This window comes from Phytophthora parasitica (assembly GCF_000247585.1).
Source record: "Phytophthora parasitica INRA-310 unplaced genomic scaffold supercont2.38, whole genome shotgun sequence".
Taxonomy (NCBI): Eukaryota; Oomycota; class Peronosporomycetes; order Peronosporales; family Peronosporaceae; genus Phytophthora; species Phytophthora nicotianae.
In genome coordinates this window covers 313,918-334,574 of record NW_008649024.1, presented here as the reverse complement: position 1 = coordinate 334,574, position 20,657 = coordinate 313,918, and the positions used below count along the sequence as shown (strand labels likewise).

Sequence of the window (20,657 nt, the reverse complement as noted above, 5' to 3'; positions counted from 1 at the left end):
ACGCAGATGGACAGTGCGGCACCGCATGGTAGCCCAGGCAGCCTCACGACACTATTGTACGCCTGCACACATTCAAAGTTGGCGAATGCTGCGGCTAATACAGCCATCACAAAGCCTCCTTCTAAAAAAGCCTGCAGACTTTTCCTACGGAAAGTAGACTTTGGTCTCCCTCGAAGTCCCTCCAATGGTCCTCATCTACAAACGGCAGCTCATTTTTAGTCACACATCGCATATAATGCTATACTATTGAAAATCCGTTTCGAGAGCATTTTTGCTTCAAAATTCCGCCCAATCAGATTCGGTACCGTCGACAACTTCAACTTCGCATTGCAATCTTCCAGCGGGAGAATTGCCAAAGAATGTTTGCCCCACTGGCTCATTCATGTTCTACCTACGATGTGTTGGAGCCTGTAGACGGGAATATGGTCGGAAGTCTCTCTTGTAGCAGTGGCTGAGCTTGCACAAAGCGGCAGATATCCATGACGTTGACGTGTTTAAGCTTTGGATGGTCCTTCCGGAACTTTGCGCTTACGGCGTTCAGCTGAGCTTCGGTGAACTCCATCTTTAGTGAAATGAAGATTGCGTCAAGCTGAGCGACCGGAAGACTCAAGACAGGAGTAGGATCTCCCTGCTTTTTCTTCTTGGTAGAGCTGGACAGTATATCTTCGAATGCCATAGTAATTCTATCGTACAGCGCTTGTTGTTGAGCCTCTTCAGCTCTTATCGCAGCCAATTTGTACTCAAGTCGAAGGCGAGTCACTTTCCTCATGGCATTTCGACGACGATATCGTGCTTGAATCTTGCGAGCTGCAGTCTGCCTAATAGCGAGATCTTGCTCGGCTTCGAGGATGATTCTCCGTGCTCGATCTTCTTCTTCAGCCTGTTTCGCCTGCCACCGTCGGAATAGTGCAAAGGCGTCAAACTGTTCTTCCTCTCCAGCGTCTTCCAGTTTTGTCAGTGCTTTCTTACTACGCGGAGTGAGCTTAGCTCGCTCAATCCGTCTCTTGTAGTCCAACATGTTCTGAAAGAGCTCAATGGTTCCTTTACGTTGTGGAGCCAAGGCCAGAGCTTTAAGATAATGATTCGTAGCCTCATCATACTGTTCGTAAAGCCATTGGACACAAGCCGCATAGTTGATGTGGGCTTCAGCATCGTCCGGATTCTGGAGAATTGCCTGCCGGAAGAACCCTAAGAATGCCACTTTGTACTTAACCAACGTCGGGTCCGCTATCTTACCACGCAATATCATTTCTTCCACTAGCGTCGTGTCTTCTTCCTGCGTAATATACAGGAAGATACCATACGAGAAGAGAATAAACGGGATATCTGGCCCTCGCTGTGCCATCACTCGCAAGAGTCTTCCGTAAAGCGGTCGTGCACGTTCATAGTCATGTGTGATAGTATGCAGGTACAACACATAGTTGGCCATTTTAGCCAAATGGGTCGGATCCTCCAGATACTCTTGCTCACACGTCCTCATTAGTCTCACTGCACGCATTACCATTTGGAACGAAATCCGAGCAATGCGAGTTCGCCACAGTCTCTGGAGACTCTGAGCCGCTTGTTGCATTCTTTCCGTATACCCCCAACGTACCAGTTGTTGTCGATTTTCAAAAGCTTCTCGGTCGTGCTGGATCCAAGGCGGAGGCTGTTGCCAGCTACACGCACGTGTCACTTTATGGCAATAGAATAGAACGCCAGGGAAATCTGGTTGTGCGTCCATCTCGTCCCAAACTTTAAATGATCGAACCACTTTTGAGCGCTTTCTTAATGCCTCCCATTCAAAGTAATTCTTGGGCCCAAGTCTCTGGATAACCTTCTCACGATGCCCTCGTTTACGGCCCTTAAAGCCTCGAAAAACACGTTGAATGTCTCGTGCAGCGAGTCTGCGTTTAAGATGCAATTGGCGCTGAGAGCGAAGGTCTCGGGCTTCTCGTTTGCGTGTAGCATGGCCACGATAGAGAGCTTGTATCTTCACGATCTCAATTTGCTGTACTCGCATCATTTTGGCTTGTCGACGAGCTTTTCTCCCTCGGAATGCGCGTTGGAGATGTACAGCACAGCGATTCTGATGTAATAAAGCCTTGATGAGCAAGTGTGTTCGTCGGGCACGGAAGTGACGCTGGATTTTGATCGCAGCACGCATTTCCTTGCGCATTTGAGCGCTCTCCTCTTCAAACCCGCGGAAGAAACGCATGTATTCCATCGCAGAGGCACTGAGTTCATCGGTTGATACTTTTCGGACACGAGCACGTAGTAATTTCATGCTTTTGGAATTCTGTACTACGTCTTGCAACAGTGCGTAGTTGATAGGCGGAATGGTCGACGTGAGTTCGTCCGTAACCCGGTTGTGGTACAGATAATACCTACTATCAACCGCAGACGGATCCTGTTCTTCGTCCAGGGCAGTTGTTGTCGAGGGACCACGTACGATCTCCCAGATTTCGCCCATAGATGCATCGAACTCTACGGGGGTGTCCCACGTGTATAAGTGCTCACCTGAAGGCCCCAAGCTGTAGTAAAACGGCACCTCCGTTGCTGCGTCGATATACTGCGTCCACTCCGCCAGAGAACCCATACAATACGCCTCCGAGACTGCCGCAACCCACTCCGATAGTGTCCGGTTCTTATGGGGATTTTCGTCTTCAACATTTTGCTCATGATGACCATCACTCTGATTCTCAGGTCTTTCATGACTTTCCTGATTACCTTCCTCGTCCTCAACCGGCTCAAGCTCCGGGCTGTCTGCATTCTTCTTATCTGCACATTCCTGTGCGAAATACGCAGCCACAAAGTCTACGACTGCTGCTTGATCGTTCATACGAGCCATACCCAACGGCGTCTTGCCGTCGTAGTTTTTTAGGTTCATATCTCCGCCATAATCAATCAGCAACTTTAATGTGTCGACTGCTCCGTTGCATGCGGCGATGTGCGTCGGATGGTTTCCCAGTGCGTTGGCACAGATCAAAGCGCCGTTTGTGAGCAAGAGATGGGTGCAGGCCAGGCGATCATCATCCACGCAGCTCACATGCAGCGGCGCATCGCCGTCTGTGTCTTTCACATTAACATCCGCGTCATACTGAATAAGCAGGCTCACAAGAGCTTCTCGAATCTCTGCATCGTCGGTAATTAACGCAAAGTGAAGCGGTGAACGCCCAAAGTAATCCTTAACGTCAGGACCAGAGTCTGCTTCCAATAGACACTCTGTAACATCGAGATATCCATTGCTAACCGCATAAATCAATGGCGTATAACCCTCCGAGTCGCACAGATCAAGCGCGTCATAACCAAACACTTCAAGTCGTTGTCGAATATGGGCAACCAGCACTCGAACGCAGTCTACTAAGCCTCGCCCAGCACCAGCATGTAGCAAGAACTCTGTAGTGCGACCGGTATCACCAGTATCGAAGCTTCCAGACTCTAGAAGGACCTTGAGTGTGGCGGAATAATTTCCTTCAACTGCTAATTGAGGCGCATTAAGATTGCTTCCAGACGTCCTAGCTTCGGTGTTGGCTCCATGGTTCAGTAGCATATCCACAGCTTCACTTTGACCCAGTGAAGCACACAGCAGGAGAGGCGTAAACCCTTCTTCATCCGGTGCTTCATGCCACGCTCCGTGCTCGATCATATACTCTCCAAGCGCCACTCGTTCGTCTCGTATTCTCACATCACTCACATCATATACGGCATTCGAAGGAGGTAAGTTAGCAAGTAGCAGATGCAATGCAGTTTGGTTATGATAATTCACGACATTGATGTCGAACGAGTTGCGCAGACAGAGCTTCACTAAGCGTTTGTGTCCTGCAGCGGCTGCAAGGTGAAGGATACTGTTGCCTTCATTGTCTGTGACGTGCCAGAACCCATTCGCAATAGCGCGTTTGACAGTCGTGTAGTCTCCTTTATACGTGGCTAGCAGAATCTTCTCCGTACGTACAGCCGCCACGTATTTCTTCGCCTTGTATCTCCTCCAAACGGTTTGGATTCGAGTCGATGCGTACATTTCCCAACGTCGCCGAAGCGCTGCGTTTCGGCCTTGAAAGCCTCGAAACAAACGCTGAATCGTGACTGCTGCTCGATGATTCCTCAATGTATCCTTGAAAACCACTTGACAAAGATGTCGACGAAAGTTTCGCTGAATGACTGAAGCACTGTGGTTACTCAGACGCAGACGTTCAGCTCTCTTCTCTCTCTTCAAACTTGCAAATCCTCTCCAAGCCAGAATAACCGTTCTCTTCGTAACAATCTTTCGAGCTTGAGCCATCTCTTTAATGCGACGCTCCCAGTACGTATAGCGGACGACCATGTTGAAGCACAAACCTGCTTGTCGATACCTAACGCGACGCAAGATCACCTCCACTCCTTTATCCTGCGTGGCCTTGATCTGCCGTCTCTTTCTCACTATGACTCGACCTCGATGTCCTCGATACACCCGCTGAATAACGACTGCTTTACGATGTCGATCTCGCTGATACTTGAACACTTGACGTGCCACTCGCCCTCTATACTGTCGTTGAATCAAGATAGCCGCCTCAAACTTCCCTGTTTTCATCATGTCAATAAAGCCTACCCATCGCTGGAACCAGTGACCTTCTCGACGCTGAACGATTGCAGCGAAATTATCTCGAAGTCTCTGCTGCTCAATAGTAAAAGCGGCCCAATGGTTGAACGTTCGGTTCATCATTCGCGACTGAACCTTTAGCAGATACTTTTTGGCCATTTTGGTGCGCTTTATACGCGTATTTATGAGCTTGCGAAGCTGTTTTTGCTTTTTTCGTCGGCGGATAATGTGCTGGATAATCCTTGCTGCCCGTTCCATTCGCTTGTGTAGAACCACAAGTAATTTCCACTTCATGAGCTTGAACTTTATGAACAAAAGGTTGGCCTTGCGTCGGTTCTTCTTCCTTGTTACGAAGAATTTCCACTGAGTCATAACATGGACGAGGTCTTTCTTCTTCATTGCTGCAGCACGTTGTGTGGCTTCTTGTACCCGAGCCTTTTTAACCAGTTTCTTTTGCTTTTCTTCAAGTTCACGTTTCTGCTTGTCCTCCTGCTCTTTTCTCGCCTTCAAACGCTGCTGATGACGCTCCATATCCTTTTCACGTACAGCTTCGAGCCGTTTGCGCTCCAGTTCCTGGTTTTTCAGCTTGATCTCCCGTTCTAGGATCTGCGCCGACAGTTTATCTCGTGCCTTTTGCTTTGTTTCTTGAGAACGTTTTCTCGCTCGATAGGCACGTTGGATTCGGATCACCATACGCAGTCTTAGCTCCTCCATTTGCTGTTGCCATGGTACAGCCAATAGCATCGACGCCTTCACTGCAATATCATGTTTCCTCTGCAATCTCCCAATATGCGCTTCAAATCGCCCAAGAACAGAGATAAGCTCTTTTGAAGGCAAATAAACTTCACTGGTACCTCGTACAATTGACTGCTTTGGAAGGGATTTAACGGCGATCACCTCTTTCCAAACGTTATTTACCAGATTTTCACCATCCGTGATCTTTTTCTGAATATGTTGAAGTTCTTGTTCCTGTAGACGAATCTGATTCTGTAGTAGACGAATATGTACTCGAAACTGGTTATCGGTGTTGCTACGTTCCATCTTCATTAACTCGATCTTCTGGTTACGCAGAGATCGCTCTTGTTCGGCGTACATGCCCACGAACTTATCGACTTTTGAGTCCAGTGTGATGGTGTCTCGAAGTCGGATCAGATTCGACAAGGATTCGCCGTCGTCGTTGAATTTAAACTGCGCTAGAATATCTTCAGCAACTTCTCCAAACATTTTAACCAATGTCGTTAGAAAGACTTCTGCCGATACCATCAAGTGGCTTTCATCAGCTTGGAGTCGAACTGCTAACGGCTCACGGACAATATATCGAGCCAGCAAGATGGGAGCGGCAATTCTTGATGCTTCATCGTATCGAAGACGTCGTGAAGACTCAAATACGCGCAACATTACACTTTCACATGCTGCTTTGGAGAGGAAAACCTGCTTTGTTCCGTCTGGAATTAACGGATGATTGCGCAGCTCTATCAAATTTGTTGCGATGTATTTCTTGGAACCACTTGCTCTTGAGGAATGCGCTTGCTTCTCTTTAGCTGCTAGATCCAGATCAAATTCGTCTTGTAAATGACCCCGTACAAATAAAAAGAAGAGCAGAGTGTCCTCGTCGTAGATTTCCCTTAAGAATGAAGCAAATAGAGACACTTGGGGATATTGTTCGCGTGTGAGCTCGATGTTGTACATGAGGTCCATGCACTCTTGGTCGGCTAATTCAGGCAGACCCAACGAGTGGTGAATGAACCTTCGAGCGAAGAACGGCATGGCTAACCAGCCTGGCGTGGTCATACTACGCTGAGAACTGTTCTTTGGTTTCGCTAACATCAGTGAAGACGCAGGTTCCGTGTCACCTCTTCCATTTCCCATGTTCAGTAAGTTGTCTGCGAGAGCGTTGTAGATCACCTCTATCGTTCGAAGGAGCCAATTGATACCGCGTCCTCTGGGTAACACGGGTTTTGCTATGTTGGTTTGCACCACCGCCTCGAAAAATCGTGGATATCGCAACTGCAGCATCCTAGTCGAAACCTTGACTGAAGTAGCAACCGAGGTTTTATCCCGATCCTGCTCATCTTGATTCCGCGTAGCTACCGTTGCTGGAAGAGCCCGTGCTGGGGGCTTTACCATTGGCTTCTTTCCAGCTTGACTATTCGGAACCTCCTCCGTTCGACTCTTCTTAACAAGAGATCTCCCTTCAGATGGCAAAAGCCCACGCTGTCTACAAATGAATAGAATATTTAATGTAAAATTCATCCTAACCAACACTAGATCAATTCGACTTGCATACCGTAGCTGGCAGTTAATGTACTCGATCTTGTCCAGATACGGCAACAACATCTTCTTCTGTTCCAATACTTCGACACTCATCTACAGCTCAGCACCAAGTTATACGTCAAACAATTGCAAGCTCAGACTGAATCTACTCGCGACTTACGTGAGACTGTGCTTGCTCTGCTCGCTTCACCGTCACCTCTGGTTGTGTTCGAACACCGATCTGATTGCGCTGAACCTCTGCTCGAAGTGTATCGTTCTGTTGCGCAGGGTGCAGAACTGAAGCCAGCCACGCCTCGTTGGCCTCATTCTCACGATCGCTGGGGCTCTCTCGGCGCTTCTTCTTCCTCGTTCGCTGCGCAGTAGCCAACGACACCGTATCGTCAAATTCATAAGGGGAGCGCTTTGTCATGGCTCATTCAACTCGAGCATAATGCTTGAAAATAATAATAATAAATAATAACCGACCATTGTACACGATAAAGTAGCTAGGTTTCAACAAATATACGCTGTAATTCTTTTGATAGCAAGACCCGGCACTTTTGACACCTCGTATAATTATCGATATGTTGCGGTACTGATCTACGGTTGTGAGGCACGCCTTAGCGCCTGGTGACTTTACTCTCCGTTTTCACCCTTCGCATGGCAATCTCACGCTGTTCAAGCTCTCGCTGGGCTACCGCCTTCTTGACCAGGGCACGAATCTCTTGGATATCACGCAGACCCCGACTTATTTGCTGCTGCATCTTGCTGACCGACTCACTCATGACCTGAAGGTCCTCGCTGTCGATGGCGATCTCATCTGGCTGTAGTTCCTCATCCGCATCCATCTGGTGCTTCCTGGTGGAGGCACCGGGACAGGGGATCAGAAGGAACTGAGCGTGGGAGATCAAGCTCTTGCCTTGGCGCCGCTCCACCCTACGCCGCTGACACGCCTTGCTCCGACAAGAACAGCGCCGGCATTTTTTGTTATTATGAGTAGCCATAGAAGACCGAAAGCGTTGCTGCTGGTTGGACGTACGGAAGTGTATTCACTTGGCAAAGGGCAGAAACGCTGCCATCCACTTCACGTCGAGCACGAAAAACGGGAACTGAGCCCGTGTTCTGAGCCCGTTCGTTTATCTCAAACAGTAGCGCTGCAATCGGAGCGTCTCCCAGTCAACGAACGCTGGAGAAGGAAATCGACGACTGTCCACAATGGGAGGTAGTGCTTTTCGTCCTTAGAGAGTCGAGGAGTGGCCTTGCCACCCACGACCACAACTTCGGCGGTGTTCGCGAGCGCAAGGAGACGCTAAAGACGACAACCGAATGCACACCTTGGACTCACAAAACATGTGACACGGTGGCCTCGCATCAAATCGTGTGAAGCACTGAAGACCTCCGAATTCGTCATTTTCAAGTTGGTCGTCGTTCAATCAAGCCACAAGAATTAACGCATTCTTCCAAGTGAAATACCCTCCAAATAATATATTCTTCCTAAATGTATACCCACGTACAAAGTCTACATTTAGTAATAATACCAAGAAATTCCGATTGTAAAACTCTTTGATCTTAATACCCCAGTTTTAGTATATATTTTTTCTACTATTCGCAAGGCCCAAAAAAGGGGCATACTGCAGAGGTGCTAAGCATAGTTGTAAATCACTTATGCGAACAGTACTACGTCTTACATGTTTTTTTTAATAGTACTGGAAGTAGAAACTTAACGGCATCTGACAGGTGGCCCGCCTGATACTCTTCAGAACCAGCGGTAAACCTGTTCAAACGAAAATGAGCCTCAATATGTATATGTGCTTTGTGAGACGACTACCCGTATCGGTGCAGGTTTTGATTAATACTACGTAGTATTACGTATAGTCGTTTCAATACACTAAGCTCTATTATTCCGACGCTGGGAATAGTTCCGTAGTTACGATTTACAATTAGCCAAAGTACTTGGCAAAAGACCTACCAGATAGCTTAGTTTCCTAGGAAATGCGTGCGCACTGCAACAGTAATACATGCTCATGTCGTGTAATAATATACTTAGGTGGATATTGCCACCATTAGAATGAGTTTAGTTCTGAATACTTTCCACTGACTTCTGAGTAAACCAATATTTTCACTGACTGTCTGAACCACCACTTGAACGTACCGTTTATGAAAGAACTTAATCCCGAGTAAGAGAGGGTTAACTTTCTATGGTTGACGCACTGTAAAGCTGTCTCTACAAATGTGTTTGGGCTGCTGTCAACCAACCCACACTCTCAGGAGCCGCGACGTCCACTGGCGAAAAACCATGGGTTTTAAGTAGCCGACTTTCAGAGACCCATTCCTTCCATTTTCACTGTAGGGTCAGCTCAGAGCATCGCCAGTGGTTGTCCATCAGTGATGGACCATCATATAATAGGTTATGTGATGGTACATAGCACTCCTCGACAATCAACACTTAGCACTGACAACATTCACTATACCTGCAGTCAGGTAGTCAAGCGTTATACCGAATAAAAAACCTGTGCTTTAAGATACTAGTGCGTCAGACTTTTACTCCGGATTGAATAATATTTTGTTTTATTTAGAAACCAGTGAGAGGTACTCACAATTAAGTGGCACCCGCCGCAATTGGCTCACTGCTGCCTGGAATGATGCTCCATTATCTTTAGCACGCCTATGTGATACTTATACATGCTATTTCTTGAATGGCTATATCAACAAGAGGCTGTTGGCTTAATGCTGGGAGGCCTGACTGGCACTCTTGTCGGCAGGAAGGCCACGAACAACCGCCACTTACAAGTGGTAAGCTATTACTCGTAATACCACATATAATTTGTTTACTTCTACCAAGTAATATACGTGGTCTGTACCGTACTAGGTCACCGACTCGATACTACTACGATCTTTACCATGTTTTTTTATTTCAATCATGCATGCAAACAGACCTGAGTTTAACATGCTCTGAGGACACCAAAATGGAAGGAAGTTTGATGCGCTTGGATGAGGGAGGTTACAGTGCAAGATGAGGTGTACACTACAGAATCTGCAGTCGAAAACGCAGAAAACCTTTTCCTAATGCAACTTTGGGTAAGCTGCTGAGATTGCCATTGCGACTAATAAAACGAAGAAACAAAGAGTTTGTGCAGGACGCGCTGGGTACCTGTGTCTACATTGCCAGCCCTGTCGTCAGGCATTTTCCAGGGGTCCGAAAATGCAATTTTTAGATCTATTCTTTTTTCAGGATGTCGAGAAAATAATGAGGAATTTCCATAACTCAGTAAAAAAAAAACTACTGAGATTTATGAATCGATTTGTGTAGTTATTCCGATATACCAAAAAAAAAAACGAATTACTATTTTCCAATTCAGTAGTTCTAAAAATAGTAGTCACGTCGCGTGTACTTTGAAGTCTTAGGTATGACACTAATAACACGGAAGTTACTTTTAGATACCTGATCTTCAAAGAAAGAGGCCTGACATCAGTTACAGCCATTCTTCACGTGCATTCTACCACTTACATCCTCAGCTGTCCATTGACACTGCATCCAAGTTGCCCAAATGACAAGTGTACGAGTGCGTAAAAACCTTAACCATGGAGCGCTCAGTTCACGCTTGATAGCTCCGACTTGGCTATGGCAACAAACCTAGGATTGTTAAAGACGGACGTTCAGGTCCAAGACACGGACCCATCAAAATCAGACTTTGGTGTTGCCTATTGCCAACGTGAAAACGTAGCCTCAGAGACCCACGGAACCCAGAAGGCCATTCAAGCACGCTGTAAGGAGTTTGCTCAATCCTGCGGGTTCCAACTTGCTGATTCAAGCTACAGCAGCAAGCCGAACCAGGGTGGCAATGCAAAATACGTCTGTAAAAAAACTGAACGGCATGCAGTTTTACGACAACTCTCTTGACCCCAAAGACATAACCTGTCCGTTCTCGATCAACGTCAGTGGGATAAATGGAAACTGGAAATTGACAAGAGTGAACTTTACTCACAACCATGTCAAGCACGTGGGATTTTCCGGGCGTCCCGTTGCCGAGGGATATGTGGCGCGTCCTGCCTCTGATAAGAGAAACAGAACCCAAGATGCGGCAGCTTTGACCCAGCTTGTCGAGGCTGAGATGCTGCCTCGCTACGAGAATAAAACTGAAAGGATGACTGGGGCAGCTATCGCTTCGTTTTTGTTGGGAAAAGGCCATAAAATTGCTCTAAGTGCTATCTCTCGTATCAAGGCAGCCATTGATGAAAGGCTCCGTGGAAATCGGGTTGATAGCTATCAAAAGCTAGAAGGGTGTAATGGCCGATAAGAACCCAGGATCGATTTGGAGATTCGAGAAGGACGACGATGGGACTTCCTAGTGTGCCTGTTTTATCCCAAACATTGGGATCCGCGTTGCAAAAATGGCACGTAGACTTTACGGCTTTGATGGCACTCACTTGAAGGGGGGATGAACAGCTATGGGGTTTTTCTGGTGGCTACTACCAAGGATTATAACCAATTCATAACACCTTTTGGATTTTCGCTGGTACCAGTTGGAAATAAAGACAACTGGATTTGGTTCCTCCAAGTAGTTAAGAAAGCTTTGGGTGATGACTTGGAATTCACAGCCCTTTCGGACCGGTATAAGGGCCTGCGCGCTGCTGTAGAGTTTGTTTTTCCAAAAGCGGGTCACCGATTTTGTCTTCGTCATATTAAGGGGAACATCGGACAGGCTCGCACGCAAAAGGAGAGAGTTATTATCTCTAAAATGGCGAAGAGTGATTGCGATAACGACTACAAGTTGTTTGCTTCTGAACTCAGAGTCACAAAACCTAGCGCCACAGACTACGTGGAGAACATCGATAAAAAACATTGGGTGAAATACGTATACTTGGACCACTTTCATCTACCAACTTACGGTGAAACTACGTCGAACCTTGCTGAGCAAGCAAACAATAAAAAAATATTGGATAGGCAACGAATGCAGGAGTACCAAGACTCTCGACTCGTTCGGGCTTTTTTTCCGCAAGTTGAATGATTTGGTTTCGGATAAGAGACAAAAAGCAGCTACCTGGCTAAGCAAGGGCACAGAAACGGATCTAGTCCCAAAGTTAAGCTGCAAACTCTCCGAACTCTTGAAAGAGGTCTCAAAATGCGAGGTTAAACCGTGCTTGACTGGATCTTACAACGTCCTGTATATTGGCCCTACCGCCGAAGAACATTCTTTTATGGCGGCAGCGCAAGCGTGCACTCAGGGAAACGCCTAGTCTTGCCAGTTTCCACAGGTACACTTTAAGGCCGGTTAATCCACTAGCCGCCAGGGGTGGGCATATCCACAATCGCTGGATACTCTGTACAACAGTGAGCGAATGTCAATTGGTCACTTTAAAGAAACTTACCACTACCCTTTCAAGCCATGGCCGACGGATGGTATCTTAAAGAAAGACACGACATTGATTGTACCGCCGCTTCAAGCGACTTCGCGCGAGGGCGGAAAGCGAGGCTTGGAACCTGGCCCTCCAGCTAAACACATGAGGAAAAAGTCAAAAGGAGGTGACTAGTTGGGTGCAGAGGGTAAATAACTATATCTACCTACATATTGAATATACTTTCGTTTTAGCTCCTTTTGTTAATTTTCTTATTGTTAAAAATGCACTGGCACCTTGTACAACGGTTGCATTTTATAAACCAGCAAAGATGTTTTTTTTTTTTAATTACAGTACAATGCACAAAAGAGGATTTATTATTCCGTCATTTTTTAACCCACTTTTCTATTTAGTAGTGGGTTTTATAATGAACCGTAACAGCCACGAGCAGTAAATGCGCGCTTTGGGCTCTTTCATGAAAAGATGGACATGTAAATCAACATTAAGCGACACATATTGACCTGTAAAAGATGTATTTAACTGTTCCTTCATTGAAGGATTCTGACCAGAATTCGACACGCCTGTGGATATGTATTAATAGTATTATACGCACAATCACATGATACTGCAAATAATACTATTTTCTGCCCACTTTAACGCAAGTCTATAAATTGAGTCCACTCCAATTGCGCCAGGCTCTTCGCAGTCGCCAAATTGTCGTTAAACGGCACCCATCTCGCTGCTCGCTTGGGACCCTCGTCTGCGGATTCGCCCATTGATTCGTCTTCGTCTTTATTGTCGTCGAACTCCCAAAGACCAACTTTATCAAGCTCCCTCTTAATGGAGTATACCTTGCTCGACTGTCTACTTGCCTCCTTTCGCTTAGCTTTTGTAGTGCAACAGCTTTTGGACCACATCCTCGTTTGCGCAAGAGATGGTTTTTTCAGCTCGTATGAGAGCTGAATGTCGTCTTGCATCTGTAGCAAGTCTTAAGTTTACGTTGGTTTGGGCGGCCAGCTTTCGGTTATGATGGAGTGCGGAGGACGGGCGCCATGGTCGAGAGAAAAAATGAATATGAAAGAAGCAAGGGCAGACAATGAGGGTTGCCACACCATGTCCAGTAGTTTGCAAAACAGTAAATTTATCATTAGTACTATTACGAACACTGCTGGATAACAATAGTAACGCGTGTAAAAGTACTGATCAGTACTTTCGCATTTCTCATCACGATTCATAAATCTCAGTAGTTTTTTCTGAGTTATGGAAATTCCTCGAAAATAATGCATGTGAGCGATGGGCTGTAATAGGTATCACTGTGTTTTAGAGTATGATTTAGGATAGGATATGTTACTTCACAAACTTTAGTATAAACGCAGAGTAGGGCAGTCTATGGGATCAACTGCCCGAACTGCGCGGGGAGGCAACCTCATTACTTCTCGTTTTGGTCGCCCCTGCAAAGAGCATCTTCCCCTCATCTGCATCGCAACTGATAAATGGACACTCAGTTGTCTTGGCGAACTGGCACTCTAGCATCGTAAACAATTACATTCGATAGCAGTACTGCTCGTTAACCCACCTCGAACTAGACTGACCACCGTGCCACAGAACACTTTTTCAATGAGCGTATAGTACATTTTTTGTGAACCGGTAGGGTCCTCTTTTTCTGGTCGAGCACAAACCCTCTCAGAGCATTATAAAGCTGCATCGCTGTCAACTTCTCGCACAGTGTCGAGAGAATAAGTTGTTAGCTCACTCCTCTCATGCGTCTTCTTATGCTCCTGCTACATGTTTGTGCGCAGAGCAGCTCGTTTATCATGGTTGCGATCTGGTGCTGCTCACCAAAAGGGACCTTTTTCGGTGGCGTTTCGCTCATGATCATGCCGTGTGAACTGCTACGCTATATGAGTTAAATAGCGTATCGGCACTGGCATCGGGAAGTCGGAGTAGATATAGCTGTCTACATTCCCTGAAGATACATCGGATTTACCTCATCGTTGCCAGTGGCAACTTGTCACTCATAAAGTCTGTTTTAGAGAGAGGGACCATGCCACAACAGCGTCACCTAGCTCACAGAGACTAGATAAGCCACGTCTCCACTGAATAGCGCAGCTAATCTGACCAGTGATGGCCAAAACTGTACGGGAGAGCATTCCGAAAAAAATTAAACTAGCAGTATGTATTGAATTATCAAGTCACCTAGCAGTATGGATCGCAATGCCGAAGATGCTTGCAGTATGTATTGCAGTACTTGGTAAATTACGACTCCGTTGTAGAACGTGCTTTCATGGCCTGCGATACCATGTCAGCATTCCAAAGGTGCCTGTTATGCATAACAAGCAAATTTCGAAGTTAACTGGCGTCAAACGTTTTCTTGTCGACCGCAACACGTGCTTTGCGCTGCTGAATAGCCGTTCCGCAGACACAGAGGTGCCGGAGATGAAACGTTGATCTACATAGTCCTCGCTTGTCGTGAGCCGCTGGCGCTTTCGGTCACGTAAGAGACTGGCGTAACTGCGTTTGCTTCCTGTAGACCCTTCCAAGGCAGATTCTTGAGGCTCTGGCTGGCGTAAGAAATGGCTTACGCCTTTTCGCCATCCGTAAGCAATTCTTGTTTGCCACTGATAATTTTGACGCAAGCTTTCTCAAAAAGAGGATTGTGCGAAATTTCTGCATCAGCAGCCAGGTAGTCACTCAACTCAGGATAGTCCTCCACCATCATCTGGAAGATTTCATGAACAACATCAATGTGCTGGCCTTGTTTCTGTAGATCCGTCATAATACTTTTGAAGTTCTCGAGGGTCGGCAGGGCTTCTTTGGTCCGATCCGAGTCTGCACTTCGAATGGGGTCAATGTCGTCGAGCTCCTGAGCTGAGCTTTCGATACTCACAAAGGGCTCCAGCATTTTGTAAGTAGAGGACCATCTAGTAACGTTGCGTTTGAGTGTGCAATGGGGTGTAAGCAGGCGAAGTGCTCCAGCCGCCTTCAAATTCCGTAATTGAGAAACCGCCTTGTCGACCCGTTCAATAGTCTTCTCCATAACCGGTCGACGAACAAGAAAGGCCTTTACGGCCAAGTTCAACTTGTGGCAGCCACAGCCGATCCGTGGAGCGCCCACCTTTTCTGCAAGCGATTTATTAGTCGCACAATTGCCACCGATGATGACCGAGAGTGACGTTATGGATTTGCCGTAGACAGACAGGACGAACTTCAGCAATTCGTAGTGCTCCTCCGCCGTGTAGTGCTTCTCGTTTGACGGGGGTGAACACCCAAGCAGGACCTCCCTGTACGTGTCGTTCTCCATATACGTAGCAATTACGCAAACGTAGTGCGTGGAAACGTCGGTCCATCCGTCCATCATAATGCCAAAGACATCTGGGAGGGTCTTCCGAATTGAAGCCTCAACAAGGGGGACAAGCCGAGTAATGTAGGCGGCAAGGCTGGTGCTGGAAATTGAGCCATGACCAGCTAAAGAGCGTTTTAGGGGGTTATCCACCTCGGACAGCGGCATGTTGCGCATAACGACCCATTCTAGCCACCGAAAAACGCTAAACTCCTTGTCTGTGATGTACTTTTCTCTTGTAAAGCCGAGCGGGTTGACCTGGGCTTTCTTTGATGTCGTAAACTTCTCCATATAGTCAGAGCCCACACAACTGACGAGGTGCTTCCGCAAGTTAGAGTAGCCAGTCTTCCACATCTGTCTCGGTTTGGACGGACACTTGCGGCACTGATACGTGATGTTCTTGTCGACGACCTCCACGTCGAAGAAGAAGAGCACCTCCTCCGGAATTGAGCTAGTCGAGAAGGAAGCCTTGTTAAGAGCCATGGCGGAGACGAAGACGGGCTGGAGGAAGTGGTGCAAATAGCAGAATGGTTCGAAAAGTCTGAATTTGAGTTAGCCAAGTGTGTATCGACAACTGAACACCACCCATTCTGCAGCGCGGACGAGACACCGGTTAAACATTAAGACCATCAACCAGTTAGGTGTTGGGCTCCAATACAGATTGCAGTCTCTAATCGCCCTGCAATATGTATTGCAATTCCCAAACCCTTGCAGTACGGCATTCCGACTAGTATTGCGGTAATTCCAATACTTGCAATACATTTTTGGCCATCACTGAATCTGATCAACGAGATCGTTAGCGATGTACTGCAAACGATAAATAATGACCCTTGCGGCCTCACCAACACACTTACGCCTACATACTAGTACTACAGAGCTAAAATTGCTCTTAGCAAAACCTCATCCCATTCTCTGTCGAGTAGCGCCGGTTTCATCCGCTGTTGCCGTGTGCCATGCGGTGTGTCTGGTTGTGGCTGAATGCAACTGAGTAAAAAAAAACCATCACTAGATTTTGTAAGTGTTTCGTTGATTTGTGCAGCGGCATTATCAACGCTCTATGCAACTGGATCCTGTCTACGATGAGCTCGTATATCAAGATATGCTGTCGTACTTAAAAGCATGTGATTCCACCAAACTGGTAGACTTTGTTTTTATAGTCCCGTGATAGCTTGAAATTTGATACAATGTGGTGATAGACAAAACCCAGTCAAATGTGGTCAAAATCAAAGGTTTTACCTGCTTGTAGTAAGATTTCGTGGTAGGTATCGACATAAAATCAAATGCTTGTCCATCCTAAGCTGATTTCATTGGAAATCAGCATCTGAAAGGGTCCCAACACTAATCTTGGAAAGACTGGTGTATCTTCAGATATTTCTATTTATGTCCAAATTTGAAATATTTTACTCGGATCTCACTAAATTTAAGAAATGTGCACCACACCAACCGCCTTATACTTGATCAAAAGTTGCTCCACGGCCTGTACTAGCTAAGGGAGGTTAATTTGTAACCCGTTGCTGCTATGTGCGGTGCGTGGAGGTGTGGAGTAGACCTCCTTCGCACCAGGTGGTATTATTTTAATTGTTGGACTAATGCAGCGGGGCTGCCGTAGCTTAGCGTCAGAGGAAGACGGTTAACTCAAAGAGTAAAGTGGGTTAACTCAACACCCTAATAAAGGTTAATAGGTCCTTAATATCCGAAGGCCCCTACTAACGATAACCTTAATAAAAGGGGACGTTACTCTTTAGCGTTCTTAATCTCAACTGTTTATTTTTCTTTATTGCGGAAATCCGCCTATGTGTTAAATGTATGTGGTTAACTATCTAACATAGTAAAACCCAATCAAATGCATATCCTGTGGCTCTCAGCCTATGTACTGAGGCCACTGTTAACTCTACGAGTCATGTACTGAGGGTATGTTAACCCTTCGGGTACTCTGTACCCATGTGTGGAATACACCAGGTGTAAACCCGTGTAACCCCGTTACAACTAAAGCTTGCAAATTAACAGGAGAAAAAAACTTCCGCTCAAATGTGCCGCAACCATCTTCTTTTTGTAAATAAAAGATATTGAAATACTGTTCTGCACTCTTTCGCTTGATCTCATTTGTTACCTCTTGATCTTAGCAGTTAGCTCTTGCTGCCATTTCGCCGCAATTTTTTCCGTTGCAGGCACGTTTATCGCTTTCTCGAGCATCGCAGACAAGTCTTTCACTGTGTAGAATTTCAGGACAGTGCTTATCATCGGAGGTACCTTTTCAGGATTTTGCGAGCTAATCTTGGCTCTGAAGCTCTCCCACATCTTCAAGTTTGGGTTAGTCAGAAGGTTATCCAGTCCTTTATTCAGTTCCAGCATCTTGAAAACTTCGTTGGACGATTTCTTGTCTCCCACCCACTGATTCATCATTTTGTTCTCCAACTTCATAGGAAGTTTTTCGAAAAGATCCATCCTTTGCTGTCCAAGTATGACAATCTTCGAAAGACCGGCGTAACCATACGTCCCCACCAATACGTCCAGCATAACATCATCAGGCGGCCGATCATAGCTTTGTCTGATGTGGGCATACAAAGTATTCAGCTGCGGAGTCGCGAAGAGGTCATATCCCGCCTCGTCAAGCTTTAAAATCTTGAAAACGTCCTCTGCGGACTCTTCGCTGTTATACCACTTGCTCAAAAGATCCATGCGCAGTCCTGACGAGACTTTTTCCATGGCTGGGATTTTCATCCCCAGTTCAACCATGTTAGCCACGCCGTCTTCACCGTACGTCTTACTAAGCATCTCAAACATGGAAACTCTCTTAGCAGAGTCATGCTTGTTGAGTTCATCCAGGTACACTGCGAAAAGATAAATCTTTGAGTTAGTGACTTCCTTGTTCGCCGGCGGCGTCGTGAAAATCTTATATGCCGTCGTGTCCAGCTCTAGCTTCGAAAATATCTCGTCTGCAGTTTTCTTCGAAGTGACCCAACTACTCGCAAGTTCTCTTCGAAGTCTCGACGTAAATTTCATAATAGTTGCGTCATTTGTTCCCATTCCAAGTAGCTTGATCACAGCTTCTTCCCCGTACGTTTTTGTGAACATATCGAGCATTGATACCTTCTTCGTGGGGTTTTGTTTATTGAATCGGTCGATGTAGGCAGCGTAAAGATGGAGTTTCGGATTGGTGAGAACCTCGTCTAGTCCGCTGTTAAGCCCCAGTTTACTAAATACGTATTCCGAGTTCTTCTGCTTGAACACCCACTTTTGAACCCTGAATTTCTCGGCCAGATTGAGCTTCTTCGCCGCTGCTACTTTCGGTGAAAACAGCCACTCAACGAACTTTGAAGGCGTGGGAGCGTTGATGCTGATTGCGCGCAGTTCGTCGTCTTGCGTTCTGTCAGTTCGTAGCATTCTCGTAGGAGGAGTATCACGGAAGCTAACACATAGAGAATGTGCCCGGAAGCCGGGAGAGATTATGTTTGCTGCCGCAGCCGTCGATGCAGCATGACTCATGCTATGAGTGCTTGCAAACAAGATCACGGTGGCCAGGAAATTCACAGAGAGTCGCATGTTCGCGGGTTGGACAGCAAATTGTGGAGTTGCGACTCTCCTGGGAGATATTAGTCTTTTTTTAGTCCACAATTTCCACAATCCCATCATTTTTATCGAAGTACAGTTCAGATTCATGGGATCTGGTTATCATGGACCATGCATGTCACCATGCGCCACAATTCTTGGTTGCATGGTTCGTTGTGGTGATTGGATGCCAGTTATTATCTTTACCTATATTATAGTCACTAAAGTGTTGCTAAAGTTTAGTGATTGTTCGTTTACCCATGTTAGGGCTTTTCAGTCTAAGCATGAGCAAATACAAGATTGCTAATATCTGAGTCTAAAATACAGGTCGGAAATCTCAGAATTCAAGTCTGAATAGGAAACAAGATAAGAAAAACGGAATATTTCAATACAAATTCTATCATAGGACAAAAAGTTGTAGAGTGTGCCCCAAAAGTGAGCTCGTATAAGTAGACACAAGTGTTTTTAAAACTGGTAAATTACCCACCTAGACAATCGGACTTACTTATGTCACTTCTCTTAGCATTTTTTAGGAGCTACTTAAGTAAGTCCGATTGTTTTCGTGGCTACTTAACCTGTTTCCAACACTTTACTTATACGAGTTCACATTGACCAAAAGCTGCTGTAACGGATTTCACCGACTATAATAATAGTGCCCGGGTTTCTAATATTTGAGCCGCTGGTAAGTCATCAATTCTAAAAGGGGGTGCTTCTAGTTCGTGAATGATGTTTTTAAACTCCTCCAAAATTAAGCTGCAAACTATTTTAATAGTTTCCAGCTCAAATTTGGTTATCGGCTCATTCACTTACTGTTAATGCTTGATAACAGGTCAAGGACACCACTTGGACCTTTCCAGCATCCAAATTAACCTAACTAGGGCATCGCGAAGGCTGAGATAGGATGCGAAAAAAATATAACGAGGCTGCTGGCATTAGGCTGGAAGCCTGAAACTCTTGTTCGCAGGAAGGCCACGAACAACCACCACTTACCAGTGGTAACTTACGACATACACGTTCTATACTTCTGCTAAGTATTTTATATTATCTTCACCGAACGAGGAGACCGGCACGATACTGGAATTCTTTCGCATGGCTTTCTTTCAAATGCAACGCTAAAAGAGCTAAATCGAACAAGCTGTGAGAACACCAAATGGAAGGAGATTTTATGCGCGCGCGTGTGGTAATGGTGCTAAGTGAGGTGTACACAGGCATCGAAAATGCAGAGCACCATATCCTATTGTTAATTTGGGTAAGCTGCTGAGATTGTCATTGTGAACGAATGTTCGACAACTAAAACGAAGAATCAAAATGCACACATATGACGCACTAGGCACCTATCTACACGACCAACTCTGTCGTCGCGACTTTTCCAGGGATGTCATGAGCTCCCTTCACTATGCGTCTGCAAGGCGAGCGTAGTAAATCTCTTTAATCCTGGGAGGCCAGCTAAAAGCTGGGTGGACAGCCTCACCAACACTAATTGGGCCAGGCGCAATTCCTCTAACAACCTTCCGAAATCATTATATTTTTCAATTTGAGATTGCGATAATTGATGCGAAATGCTTTTTATTTTACGATATTGAAATTTAGACACTGGAAAAGTATAAACTCTTACCACCT

At 46.0% G+C, this 20,657-nt stretch overlaps 5 protein-coding genes across 5 annotated transcripts; 1 reads left to right on the top strand and 4 right to left on the bottom strand.

Moving 5' to 3' along the window:
• Window positions 1–165: 165 nt before the first annotated feature.
• Window positions 166–7,241, bottom strand: PPTG_13214 (hypothetical protein; the record flags this gene model as incomplete). Its single annotated transcript, XM_008910657.1, has 3 exons — window positions 166–6,776; window positions 6,846–6,925; window positions 6,993–7,241. The coding sequence occupies 3 exons, from the start codon at window positions 7,239–7,241 to the stop codon at window positions 392–394; spliced, it is 6,714 nt and encodes a 2,237-aa protein (XP_008908905.1). The 3' UTR covers window positions 166–391.
• A 190-nt stretch (window positions 7,242–7,431) lies between these two features.
• Window positions 7,432–7,815, bottom strand: PPTG_13213 (hypothetical protein; the record flags this gene model as incomplete). Its single annotated transcript, XM_008910656.1, has 1 exon — window positions 7,432–7,815. The coding sequence occupies one exon, from the start codon at window positions 7,813–7,815 to the stop codon at window positions 7,432–7,434; it is 384 nt and encodes a 127-aa protein (XP_008908904.1).
• A 4,336-nt stretch (window positions 7,816–12,151) lies between these two features.
• On the top strand, window positions 12,152–12,343 carry PPTG_23446 (hypothetical protein; the record flags this gene model as incomplete). Its single annotated transcript, XM_008910655.1, has 1 exon — window positions 12,152–12,343. The coding sequence occupies one exon, from the start codon at window positions 12,152–12,154 to the stop codon at window positions 12,341–12,343; it is 192 nt and encodes a 63-aa protein (XP_008908903.1).
• A 458-nt stretch (window positions 12,344–12,801) lies between these two features.
• Window positions 12,802–13,125, bottom strand: PPTG_23445 (hypothetical protein; the record flags this gene model as incomplete). The annotated part of the gene is made up of 1 exon (XM_008910654.1): window positions 12,802–13,125. One exon carries the CDS (start codon window positions 13,123–13,125, stop codon window positions 12,802–12,804), a length of 324 nt encoding a protein of 107 aa, XP_008908902.1.
• Window positions 13,126–17,520: 4,395 nt separating this feature from the next.
• Window positions 17,521–19,085, bottom strand: PPTG_13212 (hypothetical protein). Its single transcript, XM_008910653.1, has one exon. The coding sequence runs from the start codon at window positions 19,029–19,031 to the stop codon at window positions 17,595–17,597; it is 1,437 nt and encodes a 478-aa protein (XP_008908901.1). The 5' UTR covers window positions 19,032–19,085; the 3' UTR covers window positions 17,521–17,594.
• Between the last annotated feature and the right edge of the window lie 1,572 nt (window positions 19,086–20,657).